This window comes from Neoarius graeffei, chromosome 1, assembly GCF_027579695.1.
Source record: "Neoarius graeffei isolate fNeoGra1 chromosome 1, fNeoGra1.pri, whole genome shotgun sequence".
Classification (NCBI taxonomy): Eukaryota; Metazoa; Chordata; class Actinopteri; order Siluriformes; family Ariidae; genus Neoarius; species Neoarius graeffei.
The window spans coordinates 40,560,667-40,579,396 of record NC_083569.1 but is presented as its reverse complement, the minus strand read 5'-3'; the positions used below and the strand labels follow the sequence as shown (position 1 = coordinate 40,579,396).

General features: G+C 40.5%; 1 protein-coding gene across 1 annotated transcript in view; it reads right to left on the bottom strand.

The window, feature by feature from the left end:
- kif9 (kinesin family member 9) overlaps positions 1-18,730 on the bottom strand; it is a 40,581-nt gene that overhangs the window by 6,605 nt on the left and 15,246 nt on the right. Inside the window, exons 8-16 of the mRNA XM_060918938.1 lie at positions 13,770-13,834; positions 13,605-13,682; positions 13,291-13,359; positions 11,727-11,831; positions 8,971-9,026; positions 8,730-8,811; positions 6,426-6,544; positions 6,154-6,294; positions 1,831-2,039 (exon numbers count right to left, since the gene is read on the bottom strand). Of these exons, the coding sequence (XP_060774921.1) occupies positions 1,831-2,039; positions 6,154-6,294; positions 6,426-6,544; positions 8,730-8,811; positions 8,971-9,026; positions 11,727-11,831; positions 13,291-13,359; positions 13,605-13,682; positions 13,770-13,834 (924 nt within the window). The remainder of the gene's footprint in view (positions 1-1,830; positions 2,040-6,153; positions 6,295-6,425; positions 6,545-8,729; positions 8,812-8,970; positions 9,027-11,726; positions 11,832-13,290; positions 13,360-13,604; positions 13,683-13,769; positions 13,835-18,730) is intronic.

Genomic DNA, 18,730 nt, shown 5'->3' with positions numbered 1-18,730 from the left:
TATTACAAACAAACAAAAGAAGTACTTAGATTTTATTTGATTTCTTATGAATTAAGCAAGTTTCTGGAACTTTAACATCATGACCTTTCATCTGAGTTGAGTCATACGCAAGCTGCATACTAATAATACTGGCTTAAGTGTTCCAGTCTGTAATGCAGACAGGACATGGCAGCACTTTAAAGGAGATACGCAGAGCCACGGCCTCACTTTTTGTTTATAAATGTCTTGAGACCTCAAGAATGGCACAGGAATAGTTTTAAGCATTAACAACAAAACTAATATAATAATTTTTATGATTAAAGTGATTTATATAGGTAGCGGTCTGAGTGAATGACCTTGACATCTGTGACATCACCACAGGAAGGCTATCGGTCTCATGGCCATTTCCGCTATACTAAAACACAGAGCTGACTGCAACTCCGATCCTCCATTTTGAGCTAATTTATCGCCGTGCCACGTAGATGTGTTACTGGCTGGTGCAGCAACACAACAGAAGATGGATTTACGTTGCATTCATGGCCCAAGAATGTTCAAACTGCAAAGATTTGGACGCGTTTTACGAGAAATTCACAGATTGGGCGCCTACGAAGTGGTCTCTCCTCTGCTCTGCACATTTTACTGAAGACTCGTACGAAACCTCTGATCTGTTGAGGAGCGTTGGCTATAAGCCCGTATTAAGAGGGTGAAGTACCAACAATTAAAGGAAAAGAAAACTACAAGAAAAGGAAAGTAAGTTCAGTTGCACCAGTTCTTCTGGAGTGTGAGCTGAGCAGTAATGGCAGAGTACTCAGTATGGAGAAAATGGAGAATGAGTGGACCAGTTGTCAGATTTCTCCACTGGATATGCTCGCCTCAGCAGCAATATCTCATCCTTACGTGGAAGAAGTGAATGAATGAAGAACTGAAAGTCAGATTGTTTTAAAACAGTCGGCCACAAGATCGGCTTTCAAGAAGCGAGAACACAGACGGATAAGATGCGACTCTCATTTGGTTACATAACACCACCACCACTCGTTGTTTACCTGCATTTAGATTAATCCATGTAACTTGTATTGTGTTTTTAAGTTAGCGGTATAAGATTATTTAATTTGCTTCAGAATGTGACTGTCTCAGTTCATCTGATTATTTAATTCGCCTTTTACGTTTTATCAGTGAAAATGCATGCATGTACGTGTATGTTGCATAAGTTATAACGCCCATCCTGTTTGAATGAGAGTCACATGAGACTGTCAGTTCAATTCCATCTAATTCTCTAGAGAGCTTTGTTCTCTGGCTTTATTTCGTCAGGTGAGGGCCTCTGTGGCCGACGTGTTACTATCGGATTCACTTTCCGATGGTTTGAACTGATACGGTTCTACGTGTGTAGCGGTAGCATGTACACACACTCCAATTTCAGGACTATCACAGTCAGATGTATTCCTGTCTGAGGAATCCGAAGAATCTCCAATAAATCCGAACGAAGAGGCCATTGCAACCACACTCGCCTGCCGGGTCTGGCTTTGGTCTATAGTGCCGGTTCCCGCTGTGACGTCACGTACTCAGGGCTGGCTGGCTCAGCGGGGCAGCTCGAATGCCAACTTTGCGGTTGATTTTAACTCGTATATAAATTTTATTCCTAATTATGCAACATACAAGAGTCAAGGATGGAGATACTATCCACTCAGACATGCATTTAAAAATAAAGGTTCTGCGTATCTGCTTTAAGGTCTGAAAGAACGAACCGCAATACTACTTGAACCTATACAATTATTTAACACACTTTACTGAGTAAATAATATTACAATACACATAGTGGCCAATTCCTCAGACTGTTAAATGCATGATACTAACCCTGACTCTGCCTCTGTTCTCTAAACAGCTGGATTTCAGAGCTCATGTGGTCAATGTCCTGTTTAATGGAGTCGATGATCCCTGTGAGGTTGTGGAGTTGCACCAGACGTTCTTTCAGCACGGACTTGTTTTCCTTCAGGATGCGGTTGATCTCATGGCCCCTCTCTGACTTATAGATTTCAAATGCTTCCACTTTAGATGGAAGAGTGCTGGCAAAAGGGCAAAGGAAGAATCAAATGATAATAGATGCAAGTACAACATTCAGTAGCAGTCAAAAGTTTGTACACCCCTACTCATTGATAGGTTTTTCTGTATTTGGACTATTTTCTACACTGTAGAACAATACTGAAGACTTCAAAACTATGCAATAACATCTGGAACAGATAAGGAATTATGTGGTAAAAAGTGTTAAAACGTTTCCTATTTTACGTTCTTCAAAGTCGCCAGCGTTTACCTCACTGGCGCTTTCCACACTACCTTCATGAGGTAGTCACCTGGAATGCTTTTCAATTAAAAGGTGTGCCTTGTCAAAAGTTAATTAGTGCAACTTCTTGCCTTCATAATGTGTTTGACATCAAACAGTAAATAGCCCTATTGAACAACTGTAGGAATCCATATTATGTAAAGAGAAACGACATCCATCATTACTTGAATACATGAAGTGTCTTAATTAATAAAAATAAAGAAAAGCTACTGAATTAGAAGGTGTGTCCAAACTTTTGACTGGTACCATATATGAAATTCAGTAAATAAATTGTCTGCTTTCAGGTTTAATATTAACACAAGTAAGAAATTGGCCTGAAATATATATTTCCCCCCCCCAAAAAAAAAAGTTCTGTTGTCGTTCTCACCAAAATAGACTGTAATTACTTCACTTGCCATTACCGCCACAGATATACACTGTGCAATCCTATCGTACATAATAATAAAGCGTGTGTTGAAAATGTTATACTACACAGGGAAAAAGCAGGACCCCACTGATGACATGCTTGCTGTCGATGCAAGTGTCCGTTCAGACATCCATGTAAGTTCGTTCTTTTAACAGTAGCCTTGTGCCCAGACTCCTGGAATTGACTCTGGTTTCACTGCAACCTTGAATGAATGGTTTATTTCGGTTACAATCTACAATACAAAACTTAAATTTTGTGCACTCAGCTGACAAAGAATTATTATACATGCTTGCACTAAACATTTTCACACAAAAAAATTTAACAAACTCTGTAACCGAAAAAGGAATAGGCTGAAGCCAAGGCTTATTTTTGCCGATCCTGTACAATCCATAGAATAACCCAGAATATCAGTAATACAAGGAAAAAAACCTCTAAATTATTCTTGTCAATCATTTTACATTGTAATCCTTAATTATTTTACCTTTCAATGTTTTTTTTTTTAAACTCAACAGCAATCTACACAATTTCAAATCATCACCAAGTCCATTCCACAATATAACTCCCAAAAATGAAACGCATCTATATTTAACATTAGTTCTCACATTACCTCTTTCAAAGACACCCAACCCTCTTAAATAATCATTTTTTTCTTTTAATTTAAAGCATTTTTGAATACAGGTGGGAAGACTTTTATTCTTTACTCGAAATAGTATTTCTAATGTTTTTAAGTATACAATATCTAAGAATTTTAAGGTACAAGACTCTATAAATAGTTTATTAGTGGTTTCACGATAGGAAGCTTTATTTATTATTCTGATAACTCTTTTCTGGAGTTTAATTATAGGGTCTATATATGTTCTATATGTATTTCCCCAAACCTCAACACAATATGACATACAGTGGTGCTTGAAAGTTTGTGAACCCTTTAGAATTTTCTATATTTCTGCATAACTATGACCTAAAACATCATCAGATTTTCACACAAGTCCTAAAAGTAGACAAAGAGAACCCAGTTAAACAAATGAGACAAAAATATTATACTTGGTCATTTATTTATTGAGGAAAATTATCCAATATTACATATCTGTGAGTGGCAAAAGTATGTGAACCTTTGCTTTCAGTATCTGGTGTGACCCCCTTGTGCAGCAATAACTGCAACTAAACGTTTGCGGTAACTGTTGTTCACTCCTGCACACCGGCTTGGAGGAATTTTAGCCCATTCCTCCGTACAGAACAGCTTCAACTCTGGGATGTTGGTGGGTTTCCTCACATGAACTGCTCACTTCAGGTCCTTCCACAACATTTTGATTGGATTAAGGTCAGGACTTTGACTTGGCCATTCCAAAACATTGTTCTTCTTTAACCATTCTTTGGTAGAACGACTTGTGTGCTTCGGGTCGTTGTCTTGCTGCATGACCCACCTTCTCTTGAGATTCAGTTCATGGACAGATGTCCTGACATTTTCCTTTAGAATTTGCTGGTATAATTCAGAATTCATTGTTCCATCAATGATGGCAAGCCGTCCTGGCCCAGATGCAGCAAAACAGGCCCAAACCATGATAATACCACCATCATGTTTCACAGATGGGATAAGGTTCTTATGCTGGAATGCAGTGTTTTCCTTTCTCCAAACATAACGCTTCTTGTTTAAACCAAAAAGTTCTATTTTGGTCTCATCTGTCCACAAAACATTTTTCCAATAGCCTTCTTGCTTGTGCACGTGATCTTTAGCAAGCTGCAGACGAGCAGCAATGTTCTTTTTGGAGAGCGGTGGCTTTCTCCTTGCAACCCTGCCGTGCACACCATTGTTGTTCAGTGTTCTCCTGATGGTGGACTCATGAACATTAACATTAGCCAATGTGAGAGAGGCCTTCAGTTGCTTAGAAGTTACCCTGGGGTCCTTTGTGACCTCGCCGACTATTATACACCTTGCTCTTGGAGTGATCTTTGTTGGTCGACCACTCCTGGGGAGGGTAACAATGGTCTTGAATTTCCTCCATTTGTACACAATCTGTCTGACTGTGGATTGGTGGAGTCCAAACTCTTTAGAGATGGTTTTGTAACCTTTTCCAGCCTGATGAGCATCAACAACGCTTTTTCTGAGGTCCTCGGAAATCTCCTTTGTTCGTGCCATGATACACTTCCACAAACGTGTTGTGAAGATCAGACTTTGATAGATCCCTGTTCTTTAAATAAAACAGGGTGCCCACTCACACCTGATTGTCATCCCATTGATTGAAAACACCTGACTCTAATTTCACCTTCAAATTAACTGCTAATCCTAGAGGTTCACATACTTTTGCCACTCACAGATATGTAATATTGGATCATTTTCCTCAATAAATAAATGACCGAGTATAATATTTTTGTCTCATTTGTTTAACTGGGTTCTCTTTATCTACTTTTAGGACTTGTGTGAAAATCTGATGTTGTTTTAGGTCATATTTATGCAGAAATATAGAAAATTCTAAAGGGTTCACAAACTTTCAAGCACCACTGTATATGGCATTATAAGTGAGAAATACAATATACGCAGACATTTCTTGTTCAAAAAAATGGCTTGTTTTGTAAATACCAATAGTTTTAGATAATTCCTGTTTTATATATTCTATATGTGGCTTCCAACTGAATTTATGATCTAAAATTACTCCCAAGAATTTAGTTTCATATACTCTTTCAATTTCAACTCCATTTAGGATTAATTGAATTTCACAATTTGCCCTAACCCCACCAAACACCATAAATTTTGTTTTATTTTCATTTAATGCTAACTTATTGATATCAAACCATTCTTTTAACCTGATCAACTCCTTTTCTACTGTTGTCAACAATTCTTTAATATCTGGTCCTAAACAAAATAAATTTGTATCATCCACAAATGCAATAAATTTCAACTTATTAAATACTGTACAAATATAATTCAAACTAGACAGGGACACTCTAACGAGTGCAAACCCCGCCTTTTCCCTATTAAAATACATTGGGCGAAAATTTCGAAGTTCTCCCATGACCTTGACCTTTGACCTTTTGACCTCCAAAATTTAATGGTTTCCTTCCTGGGTGATTGGCAACACGTACAAAATTTGGTCCAAATCGATCCATTGGTTCTTGAGATATCTTGCAGACACACAGACAGACAGACAGATACACACACACACACACACAGACTGACGCAGGTGAAAATAATAACCCCTCCGACTACTGTCGGCGGGGTTAATAAAGTATCAATAATTTAGGTCCCAATACCGAACCTTGTGGAACACCACAAGTTACTTTTCTAAGATGCGACACAGTATTATTAATTTTTACATACTGAAACCTATTATTTAAATAACTTCTTATCCAATTTAGTGTAACACCTCTTATGCCATAACGCTCCTTGACTGGATAAACTGGATAAAACTGGCTACCATCGATGAACAAATGAACGAACATGAGTTCATACTCGCTTCTCTTCTTAGCCTCATCTCTGGCACTCTCCTCCTCAGCTGCACTCGGAGGAATGAGGATCTCTGTCTCGCTCTGAGTCTTGGTGAGATGTTCGCCCGGGACTGTGCTCCCTTGACTGTTTTTTCTGTTCATCGATAAAAAGCAGTAAGTCAAAACACCATGTTATGATCTAATTTCCGGTGTTCCAGTGGTGCTTGGAAACAAACTGAAAAGAAGAGGAGAATAAAAATGCGTAGGGGCTGATAAACTAATCACCTGCTGCTCTCTTTGAGCTTCTTGCCTTTGCTTCTGCCGGGTGACACACGCTGTCTCTGCGAGAGTGCAGGCACAACGAGCCTGTTTTCACCCTCCACCTCCTCGACAGGCTCCTGCACCTGAAAAGCCAAGAGTGTAAAACCAGACAAAGAAAAAAAAAACAGCTGATCAACTCGAACCCAAGACTCACTAATAGTGGTTTTTCCACCAATCGAAGTGATGGCCACAATTGGTTAAATATAAACAGAAATTGATTTTTGAAATAAGAGAATACATCTGTAACTTGTATTAGACATAAGAGTGGTGTGCTCTTACAAGAAAACAATCATGCTGTTACTACCCAAAATATTATTTTCATTCTTGTATCACATCCATTTACCAATGATTTTTTTTTCCACCGATTAATTTAACCACACATTATCCTGTACTTTTTATCAGTTTAGTTTACTTTTTTTTTTTCTGGAACATTCATTGGCGGCAGCACAGTGGTGTAGTGGTTAGCACTGTCGCCTCACAGCAAGAAGGTCCGGGTTCGAGCCCCGTGGCCAGCGAGGGCCTTTCTGTGCGGAGTTTGCATGTTCTCCCCGTGTCCGCGTGGGTTTCCTCCGGGTGCTCCGGTTTCCCCCACAGTCCAAAGACATGCAGGTTAGGTTAACTGGTGACTCTAAATTGACCGTAGGTGTGAATGTGAGTGTGAATGGTTGTCTGTGTCTATGTGTCAGCCCTGTGATGACCTGGCGACTTGTCCAGGGTGTACCCCGCCTTTCACCCGTAGTCAGCTGGGATAGGCTCCAGCTTGCCTGCAACCCTGTAGAACAGGATAAAGCGGCTACAGATAATGAGATGAGATGAGACATTGGCGGGGAAAAAAAATTGGTTCCTGTTATCACTTACATTATAGCAGCTATTAACAGTTGTTCCCTCATCTGCATTTTTTAGCTCTCTTTAAGTTAATAAGACAAAAAAATTCCAAACCACAAACCCCTCTGTTCGTAAGACTTTTCCATGTTGGGATGACATACTAGAACAAGCGCAGAATAAACCTGTGATTTGCCTCTTGGCTGAAACTACTTTCATCAGCGCTGGAGTATAAAGCAGTGTCTCTCAACCAGTGGGCCATGAGTCATCCCCCCCCTCCTGGTTGAAGCTAATTTTTACTCGTAGTAGGGTACAATTGCTGGGTTGCATCCAATGTCACATCCGCCTCATTAAGCTACGGTCACACTACAGCTCATGATGCTTTGCGATGGCTTAACGATGAAAATGAGGCATTTTGGTGGCGATGTATGGTGATATGCAGGCGAGCTAAAAGTTACACAGCAGGTGAACACTTGACTGTGATGCCTTTGTGCGCTTGAGTCTGGTGCAGCTCGAGCGGCCGTGCTCGCTCCTGGAGTGCGTTGTGCACGCACTTGGGACCCGGTCGTTATGGGAAACACCTGATAATGATTTGAGCGCAAGCCGCACGCACAGATATGGACGCTGTTTTCGTTGAGACTTTGAAGTCTTATCACCGTCCCGTTTGTTTTTCGCTATATTTATAACGCTGTTTAAATACTCTGCTTTATGATTCTGCTTTCGTTTTGTTTTTGTAAATATCATGCCTGCTAATAAACACTCTTCCTGCACTTAAATCCGTCTACCACCGTCTAGCTTGTGTCCTGATCCCCAGATCTTTAACCCAGTCACATATAAAAAGTTATACACCTCTGTGCTCTTCCAGGTTTTCATCTGTGTGTCCGTGTTGAATGATGTCTGCAGCACCAGGGAGTTTGAGATGTCGGAACTCAACGGATGGATAATTTTTCAACTCGTAGGAAAAATCCTTCTTTGTTAGCGTGTAAGGATCTATCCCATTGAGTGGTTTCTATATCCAATTCTTTTGAGTGTACTTCTTGGTTTTAATAACTTGCTTGTTTGCTGGACACAAACATGGCAATAAGTTCTTGTGTTAATGGGCCAGACTCCACTTTTGGATCATTAATCCCTTTTAAATGAGAGTGCCCTGCGTGCATGGTTTTATGTTGGCTTCTGACACATCCATGCAGTTTTAAATACAATTTAGAGTTTACAGTTTGTTTTTATTGTAGTTATTTTAATTCCTGGGCTCCCATCTGTAACAGGGTGTGATGTCACATCCCATTAATACACTTTACAGTAGATTATTAGACTCGAATAGAATAGATGATCCAAAATAATTAGGGATCTTTTTTTAATGGGCCCCGACTTGGTACAAGAATGAATAGGTGGGCCTCAAAGTAGAAAAGGTTGAGAACCGCTGATATAAAGGACCTTAAAGCTTACTTGAGCATCAGCAGTGGGCAGGGTGCTCCGAGGATTCTCCACCACAATGCACTTCTGCTCTTTCAGCCGCTGTTCCTGCTCCCTGTTTCTCGCACATACACAGTAGCAGTATAGTTTTTCTCAGTAACAGTTCCAGTTGAATAACCACATTTAAAAATCATTTATGAAATCATGTTATCACTGTTGATCAGTATATTTAATATTGCGATGTTGACAGATTGTACAAAGGTTGCCTACTTACTGGAAAGCTTTTTTAAACTGGGCAAATACTGCTTGGATTTGTCGAATGCTCACAATCTAAAACAGTTCAGAAAATCAGTCATTAAAACCAGTGGGGTTTTTTGTTTGATTATTTATTCTACCTTTTTACATGATCTAACCCAAATGTAGTTGGTCAGCGAAGACGTGTCTGATGTTTGCGCTTATTCTACTTAGTTTTGATGGTGATTGAGTACAACCCCGATTCCAATAAAGTTGGGACAAAGTACAAATTGTAAATAAAAACGGAACGCAATGATGTGGAAGTTTCAAAATTCCATATTTTATTCAGAATAGAACATAGATGACATATCAAATGTTTAAACTGAGAAAATGTATCATTTAAAGAGAAAAATTAGGTGATTTTTAAATTTCATGACAATAACACAACTCAAAAAAGTTGGAACAAGGCCATGTTTCCCACTGTGAGACATCCCCTTTTCTCTTTACAACAGTCTGTAAACGTCTGGGGACTGAGGAGACAAGTTGCTCAAGTTTAGGGATAGGAATGTTAACCCATTCTTGTCTAATGTAGGATTCTAGTTGCTCAACTGTCTTAGGTCTTTTTTGTCGTATCTTCCGTTTTATGATGCACCAAATGTTTTCTATGGGTGAAAGATCTGGACTGCAGGCTGGCCAGTTCAGTACCCGGACCCTTCTTCTACGCAGCCATGATGCTGTAATTGATGCAGTATGTGGTTTGACATTGTCATGTTGGAAAATGCAAGGTCTTCCCTGAAAGAGACGTCATTTGGATGGGAGCATATGTTGCTCTAGAACCTGGATATACCTTTCAGCATTGATGGTGTCTTTCCAGATGTGTAAGCTGCCCATGCCACACGCACTAATGCAACCCCATACCATCAGAGATGCAGGCTTCTGAACTGAGCGCTGATAACAACTCGGGTCGTCCTTCTCCTCTTTAGTCCGAATGACACAACATCCCTGATTTCCATAAAGAACTTCAAATTTTGATTTGTCTGACCACAGAACAGTTTTCCACTTTGCCACAGTCCATTTTAAATGAGCCTTGGCCCAGAGAAGACGTCTGCGCTTCTGGATCGTGTTTAGATACGGCTTCTTCTTTGAACTATAGAGTTTTAGCTGGCAACGGCGGATGGCACGGTGAATTGTGTTCACAGATAATGTTCTCTGGAAATATTCCTGAGCCCATTTTGTGATTTCCAATACAGAAGCATGCCTGTATGTGATGCAGTGCCGTCTAAGGGCCCGAAGATCACGGGCACCCAGTATGGTTTTCCGGCCTTGACCCTTACGCACAGAGATTCTTCCAGATTCTCTGAATCTTTTGATGATATTATGCACTGTAGATGATATGTTCAAACTCTTTGCAATTTTACACTGTCGAACTCCTTTCTGATATTGCTCCACTATTTGTCGGCGCAGAATTAGGGGGATTGGTGATCCTCTTCCCATCTTTACTTCTGAGAGCCGCTGCCACTCCAAGATGCTCTTTTTATACCCAGTCATGTTAATGAACTATTGCCAATTGACCTAGTGAGTTGCAATTTGGTCCTCCAGCTGTTCCTTTTTTGTACCTTTAACTTTTCCAGCCTTTTATTGCCCCTGTCCCAACTTTTTTGAGATGTGTTGCTGTCATGAAATTTCAAATGAGCCAATATTTGGCATGAAATTTCAAAATGTCTCACTTTCGACATTTGATATGTTGTCTATGTTCTATTGTGAATACAATATCAGTTTTTGAGATTTGTAAATTATTGCATTCTGTTTTTATTTACAATTTGTACTTTGTCCCAACTTTTTTGGAATCGGGGTTGTAGTTTATGGTTTGACGGATCACAAGGTCGCTACTGTTATTTTTTGCTACACACTGTGGCACTTTTTTTCAACCAACTTTTCTGAGATTATTAACTAGCACAAGGTGGTTTGACGAAAGTTTGTTGTGATTTAGGTTGGCAGTTTGTATGTTAGCCTTGTAGTTTCCTTACAATAATAAACGACCATCAGACAAGCCCAGAAGTCTTTGTGCCAATTATTGAGTCACCATTTTTGTATCCAGAGATGTAGTGTGGTGTAGTGGTGAGCACTGTCACCTCACAGCAAGAAGGTTCTGGGTTCAAGCCCAGTGGCTGATGGGAGCCTTTCTGTGCAGAGTTTGCATGTTCTCCCCGTGTCCGCGTGGGTTTCTTCCGGGTGCTCCGGTTTCCCCCACAGTCCAAAGACATGCAGGTTAGGTCAACCGGTGACTCTAAATTGACCGTAGGTGTGAATGTGAGTGTGAATGGTTGTCTGTGTCTATGTGTCAGCCCTGTGATGACCTGGCGACTTGTCCAGCGTGTACCCCGCCTTTCACCCGTAGTCAGCTGGGATAGGCTCCAGCTTGCCCGCGACCCTGTACAGGATAAGCAGCTACAGATAATGGATGGATGGATGGAACTTCCTAGGCCATGGATCATAAATTGAGAAGTGAAATTGAAGAAATTTTGTCAAAGTAGTTATTTTAAATTATTTCAACTAATCCATTCCATTTTCATACCATAACAGGCATATTCTTCTCAAAACTTCCACATGAGACATGTAGACACCAGGTTTTGCTGTACAGAAAGTTAGCAAGTAGCGGTCACGTGATTTCAAAACAAAAGCAACAAACTGGATTCTGGGAAGGATGTAAGCCCTTTCAACATGTCTTGGTTAATTATCTATATTTTGTAACAGGTAAGCCAAACTGTTCCTTTCAACAATTTCCACTGTACTTGCCGTGATCTCATCCAGTGTGCCAGCCAGGTACCTCTGAACCTCACTCTTTACCATCGCTAGCTGTGTCTCTGACAGGTCCTCGTATGTCACAGGAGCCTGACTGGCCTTCGTGGGGGAAAAGTACAGCACATATCAAGACCTTAGAGTGTCACTATTAGGGAGTGCAACAAGCAATCAACAAAATCGGTAAAATTCAAATAACAATAATAGTTGACAATGTATTTGACTACAAGTTAGGTCTATGTTCATCAACACAATACGGTATGCTTATGTCACTTTTCACGCCATAATTAGCGAAGCTATTTGTTTGAATTAGCTTTAGTTAATGCTGTTTGAGTTTCTTAACCTTCACAGTATATTTTTAAGACAAGTAGGCATGTCACACAATTCAATTCGGTTCACAATTCAATTTTCCCTTTTATTTTTTTATTAAGAAGGAAATTTTATGATAAAAAAGCAACATTTATTTTCCTATTTTTTTTTTATTAACTTAAATAAAAAACCCTTTTGTCTCATCTCATTATCTCTAGCCGCTTTATCCTGTTCTACAGGGTCGCAGGCAAGCTGGAGCCTATCCCAGCTGACTACGGGCGAGAGGCGGGGTACACCCTGGACAAGTCGCCAGGTCCCTTTTGCGACAGTAATTATTTAGCCATATTTGCAAAGGATCAAATAAAATAACAGCCTATTAGCTGAAAAATTCCTTTTATTAACAATTAAAAATGTTAATAACAAAAAGGCCTTTTCTTAATAGACTTTATGTATGAGCTGCATTTTCTTCTCTTTTCTTTATTTGTTTGTGTGAATGGTGCACTGATGGTGCATTGCTTTAAATGTTGCTGCCATAAGGAATTGTGGGTGATGATATCTCCTTTTTTTTTTTTTTTTTGTAAAGGATGGTCCTTTGTAAAAGAAACATTGAAGCACCTTTCCTTAGCATTTAGAGAATTCAAACAGTTCTTATCATTGCTGCTGCTTGGATACTTCCAAGTTGTTTCACTCAGCTAAGAACCTGTCTTGCTTTCTGCTCACATCCATCCCAAAATGAGTCCATTCCCTGATTCCAGGCATAGAAACTAAGGATTCAACCCCAAAGCTTCGAACTCCATATGCCGACTATGATTTACCTCGTATAAACGTGACACAGAAAACAATCGAGTGTGTGTTAGTGTGACAAACAATAGATATTGGACTTGAATTTGAACAAATTTAAAAAAAAAGTATGGAATACCATGATGTTACATTTGCACACATTATGAGTGATTGGTAATATTTTTATGCCATGACACATTAGTAATCTGTTATTTAATTAAACCTGCCTCAGAGTTTTTTATTAATCCTAGTGGATTGAAATGCCGGAAGGAAATATTTTAAAATATTATTTAGTGTATTAGTTACAGCCCGAGTTATTAGTTCTACCCGTCTTTCTATGCAACAGTTTGGTGAAGAGCCACATATGGGTATGATGGTCTTGTGTTCACATACTTTTGCCCGTATAGTGAATGGCATTTCAAGTGTTGTTATTCTGCACTAATTCTGAACAGTATAGTAACTAAATACAAACCAGTGTGTTGTGAAAGGAAAGCTCCTGCTTCAGAAGTTGGATTTCCTTTTGCAGGATTTGGACCTGGAGCTGAACAAAAACAATGAGTAATCAGCGTGAACCCATTCTCACACAACACTAAACCTGTTTATTATGGCTTGTAAAAGGACATTCCGTTTCGTCCTAGATTGTTTTCACACTGCTGTAGAGATTGCTTTAGATCCACTGCGAGAGAGTTTCTCTTCCTTAGATGTTCCTGAAATTATGCACTACGGCCTAACCAGAGTGTGTGACGCAGGTCCTTTTTAACACGTTGTGCAAATTCTGACTCTTACAGCAGGGTTGATGTGCTTGTTGACAGATGGCTCGGTGCACACACACTTCATCCTGGCTGCGAAGCGGAGAGTGGAGAGCTGCAGAACACACACAACAGAGCTAAAGTAAGTCGAGGGAACAGGGCCGCTATGTTTTTAGGCCTTTGCGAAGAGAACCCTGCTCACCGTCTCCTCAATCTGTGCTGCCTCGCCATAAATGTTGGCCACCAGCACCGTGTTACAGTTTCCACCTGCACAAAAACACAAGTTAAGCATGAGCTGTGTCAAATAATGCACAGGTTTCCAACCCTGGTGCTGCACAGGGTGTTTTCCTGCTCCAACACACACCCATTTTAACTCGGGAAGGGTTGTTAATTGCAGGGCTGTCAGGTGGTTTTGGAGCAAGGAAAACACTCAAATGTGAAGGACAGGGCATACACCAGGACCAGGGAAAAATCGGGAACCTGTCTGATAAATATTTGCACTTTTGCTTCATTTCCTGCCCATTTGAAACACTATAAATTAACATGTTATATGATTAAGAACTGCGGCACGGTGGTGTAGTGGTTAGCGCTGTCGCCTCACAGCAAGAAGGTCCGGGTTTGAGCCCCGTGGCCGGCGAGGGCCTTTCTGTGTGGAGTTTGCATGTTCTCCCCGTGTCCGCGTGGGTTTCCTCCGGGTGCTCCGGTTTCCCCCACAGTCCAAAGACATGCAGGTTAGGTTAACTGGTGACTCTAAATTGACCGTAGGTGTGAATGTGAGTGTGAATGGTTGTCTGTGTCTATGTGTCAGCCCTGTGATGACCTGGCGACTTGTCCAGGGTGTACCCCGCCTTTCACCCGTCGTCAGCTGGGATAGGCTCCAGCTTGCCTGCGACCCTGTAGAACAGGATAAAGCGGCTAGAGATGATGAGATGATTAAGAACTGATTTATACATAATCATCCTTATATTATGGAATCGAAAAGTGTAGTGTTGTATAAAGAGAGTTTGGTTTTTATTACCTCCGCCAAGGAGGTTATGTTTTCAGTAGCGTTGGTTTGTCTGTTAGCAACTTTACGGAAAAAGTTATGAACGGATTGCTCTGAAATTTTTTCCAGAGGTGTGACTGGGCACAAGTAACAATCCATTAAATTTTGGCGGTGATCCGGATCACCTTCTGGATCCCGGAATTTTTTTAAGGATTCTTGGCGGAGGTCTGCGCTCTCCGAGTGCTTTTCTAGTTACAGTATCAAATTTAGCCAGCCTGCTGGAGTGTACCCTTTCTTTTGACTGACTTTTTTACTTCTAAAAGTACTCAATGAAAAAAGTAGAGAGAGAATTTTAAAGCAGGTAATTTTTTTTTAAAGTATCCATTTTGTAGTGACTAGAAATTCAGTGGGTGGCATGGTGGTGTAGTGGTTAGCACGGTCACCTCACAGCAAGAAGGTCCTGGGTTCGAGCCCGGTGGCTGACGGGAGTCTTTCTGTACAGAATTTGCATGTTGTCTGCGTGGGTTTCCAGCAGTAATAAATATACTGAGCTACTCGGTAAACTACTATACTACAAAGAACATGCAGTGAAGGTGACATACAAAAATGGTGTGATGTAAAGAGATCATGACATTCATACCTATTTTCCTTTGTCGTCACATCAAAGGCATGTCAGTGACATTTTTTTCCCTCTAATTATTTTTTTGATGCATTTTGTATACAAAATAGATATTCTTGGTGAATTTCACATATCTCAGACTGCTTGACTTATCTACAAGGGTCCAAACGGCCAAAATGATGTGATGAAATACAGACACGCCCCTTTATGTACCTAATTTGTCTTCTGCAGTGCCATGCAAATCTAAAATTTTCGAAGCTAAACGTAACGTGGTGCAATTATCAATCAGTGTGTTTTGAAAAACACCTTGTTGCTGATGTTCATACGGACACTTGCATGAATCATTTCAGGTAGACCATGCAGATAAAGGGTGGCACGGTGGTGTAGTGGTTAGCGCTGTCGCCTCACAGCAAGAAGGTTCTGGGTTCGAGCCCTGGGGCCGACAAGGGCTTTTCTGTGTGGAGTTTGCATGTTCTCCGTGTGTCCGCATGGGTTTCCTCCAGGTGCTCCGTTTCCCCCCACAGTCCAAAGACATGCAGGTTAGGTTAACTGGTGACTCTAAATTGACCGTAGGTGTGAATGTGAGCGTGAAAGGTTGTGTCTATGTGTCAGCCCTGCGACGATATGGCGACTTGTCCAGGGTGTACCCCGCCTCTCGCCCGTAGTCAGCTGGGATAGGCTCCAGCTTGCCTGCGACGCTGTATAGGCTAAGCGGTTACGGATAATGGATGGATAGTAATTAAGTGATTCTCCATGTACACAAAAAACTGGCACCATGATGTTCAGCCCATCCTTTAGTTGATCAAAATGAGTGGGTAGTTTAGGCTGCGATAATCTGCATAAAAATAGATAAAAACGTTGACTGACTGCTCCAGACAGCAACGAAACCATCAGTAAAGGATCGGTTTTTATCCAATTAGTAGGTCTGTCTGAATAGATGATATAATCATGATTGAAGTTCACACAAATCTACAGCCCTTAACTAATCTGAATGCACAATATTATTACAATGCTACACAAGCTTATACAGTGGTGCTTGAATGTTTGTGAACCCTTTAGAATTTTCTATATTTCCACATAAATGTGACCTAAAACATCATCAGATTTTCACACAAGTCCTAAAAGTAGAAAAAGAGAACCCAGTTAAACAAATGAGACAAAATATTATACTTGGTCATTTATTTATTGAGGGAAATGATCCAATATTACATATCTGTGTGGGTGCAATCAGTTAATTATTGAAATTAAGTGATCAATCTCGTTAAATCAGTCTCATTAAATTTTGAAGGTTAATAATTAAAATGAATCAATCCCATTGAATCATTTACTTTGACTCACTTGAAGTGAATCATACCATAGAATCAGTCTCATTCAGTGAATCATTTAGTGAATCATTTAGTGAATCGTTCAATGAATCATTTGGTGAATCATACCATTAATCCTGGATAAATTACCAAACAGCTAGATTATGGTATATTTCCAAATTATTATGATCACTTACCATATTACATAACATATGCACCCTTTTTGAATTCTTTGAGAAGATTGGGGACTTCAGATATTGTTGTTCACACAAATAAACACAGTTTGTTTAATAAATGAATTTATTATACAAAGATAAAAAGATAAAAATAATAAATCAATATATACAAGCAGTGAGGTGTGTGTGTGTGTGTAGGACTTGACCATGTGTTTAGCCTCGTGTAGCTAACTACACGTGGTGGAGGCCTAGCTTGTTGGTAGCTAAACAAAAGAATGTTATCTAAACAGAACAAAGGATTAGCTCTGTGTTTAGCCTTGTGTTGCTAGTGTGAGTTTGCTAAAGGCCCTATGGCCTAGCTAAAGTGTGTTTGTTAGGCCTGGTGAGGCCTACTGAGCACGTGTTGCTAAAGACAAAGGGAAACTATCTAAAGTGTATCAGGCCTGGTCAGGCCTGTTGAGCACGTGTTTTCTCAGTAACAAAAAGATTCCACACTCATAACATTACCAAACTCACTGAAACCTTGATAAGGTCAAAATGTATGATGATGAAATTAGTGTTAGTCAGAATAAGAGAGAGAGAAGCATGCGCAGCCTATCTATTAAACAATTTAGAGAACATAGAACCAAAATAAATCAACACGCTGCGTGTCTAATAGTGTAATGAATAAACCTGGGTTTAAATTCACACTATTTCAAATAAAAGCAAATTCCTAAGACTATCTTAATTATGCCCAAATGCCAAAATCTTACTTAATCCTGCCTTTCGCAAGATATGAAGAACTATTCGCCGGTGTAGTTTCGGGCCTCGCTGTGGGAGCACGTGAGCCGCTCGTGATGGAGGCGTAGAAAACTTTCGGGTCCAGCGGAGCACTTGGGTGGTTCCCATGGAAAGCAGAGGATTCTTGGTCCGAACCTCAGCGTTCGTGAGGAAAAGTCTCTGATCAGAATAAGATGCACAGCGCTTTTGAGTTAAAAAGGATTCAATCGCTTCTTAACTTTTAACTGCCTGGGCTGCAGTCGTGACGTCACTTCTAATGCAAGTAAACCGGTTGTAACTCAGGTTGAGTTTAAAGATCGCGCGACCCTAGAGTTTACCTTTGCCAAGGGTAAGAAAGAAAATCGCGCTGAGTGATGGATCTTGCAAGAAAGAAGACGTCTTTTTGGGTGGAGAGCGCCTCTTTATACGTCCAGATTCATCGGAAGCCAGACGTGAGAGACAAGGATGGAGGAGCTTCCGCTTGGATTTATGCATGCATGGCAGACTGACGTAGGTGATCCCGCCCACGCGTGACGTAGGTCACACGGAAGTTGCCTGGGAATTGTAGTTCTGACACAAGATGGCGGCATGATACCTACATCTGTAAGTGGCAAAAGTATGTGAACCTTTGCTTTCAGTATCTCGTGTGACCCCCTTGTGCAGCAAGAACTGCAACTAAATGTTTCCGGTAACTGTTGATAAGTCCTGCACACCGGCTTGGAGGAATTTTAGCCCATTCCTCCGTACAGAACAGCTTCAACTCTGGGATGTTGGTGGGTTTCTTCACATGAACTGCTTGCTTCAGGCCCTTCCACAACATTTCGATTGGATTAAGGTCAGGACTTTGACTTGGCCATTCCAAAACATTCACTTTATTCTTCTTTAACCATTCTTTGGTAGAACAACTTGTGTGCTTCGGGTCGTTGTCTTGCTGCATGACCCACCTTCTCTTGAGATTCAGTTCATGGACAGATGTCCTGACATTTTCCTTTAGAATTCGCTGGTATAATTCAGAATTCATTGTTCCATCAATGATGGCAAGCCATCCTGGCCCAGATGCAGCAAAACAGGCCCAAACCATGATACTACCACCACCATGTTTCACAGATGGGATAAGGTTCTTATGCTGGAATGCAGTGTTTTCCTTTCTCCAAACATAACGCTTCTCATTTAAACCAAAAAGTTCTATTTTGGTCTCATCTGTCCACAAAACATTTTTCCAGTAGCCTTCTGGCTTGTCCATGTGATCTTTAGCAAACTGCAGATGAGCAGCAATGTTCTTTTTGGAGAGCAGTGGCTTTCTCCTTGCAACCCTGCCAA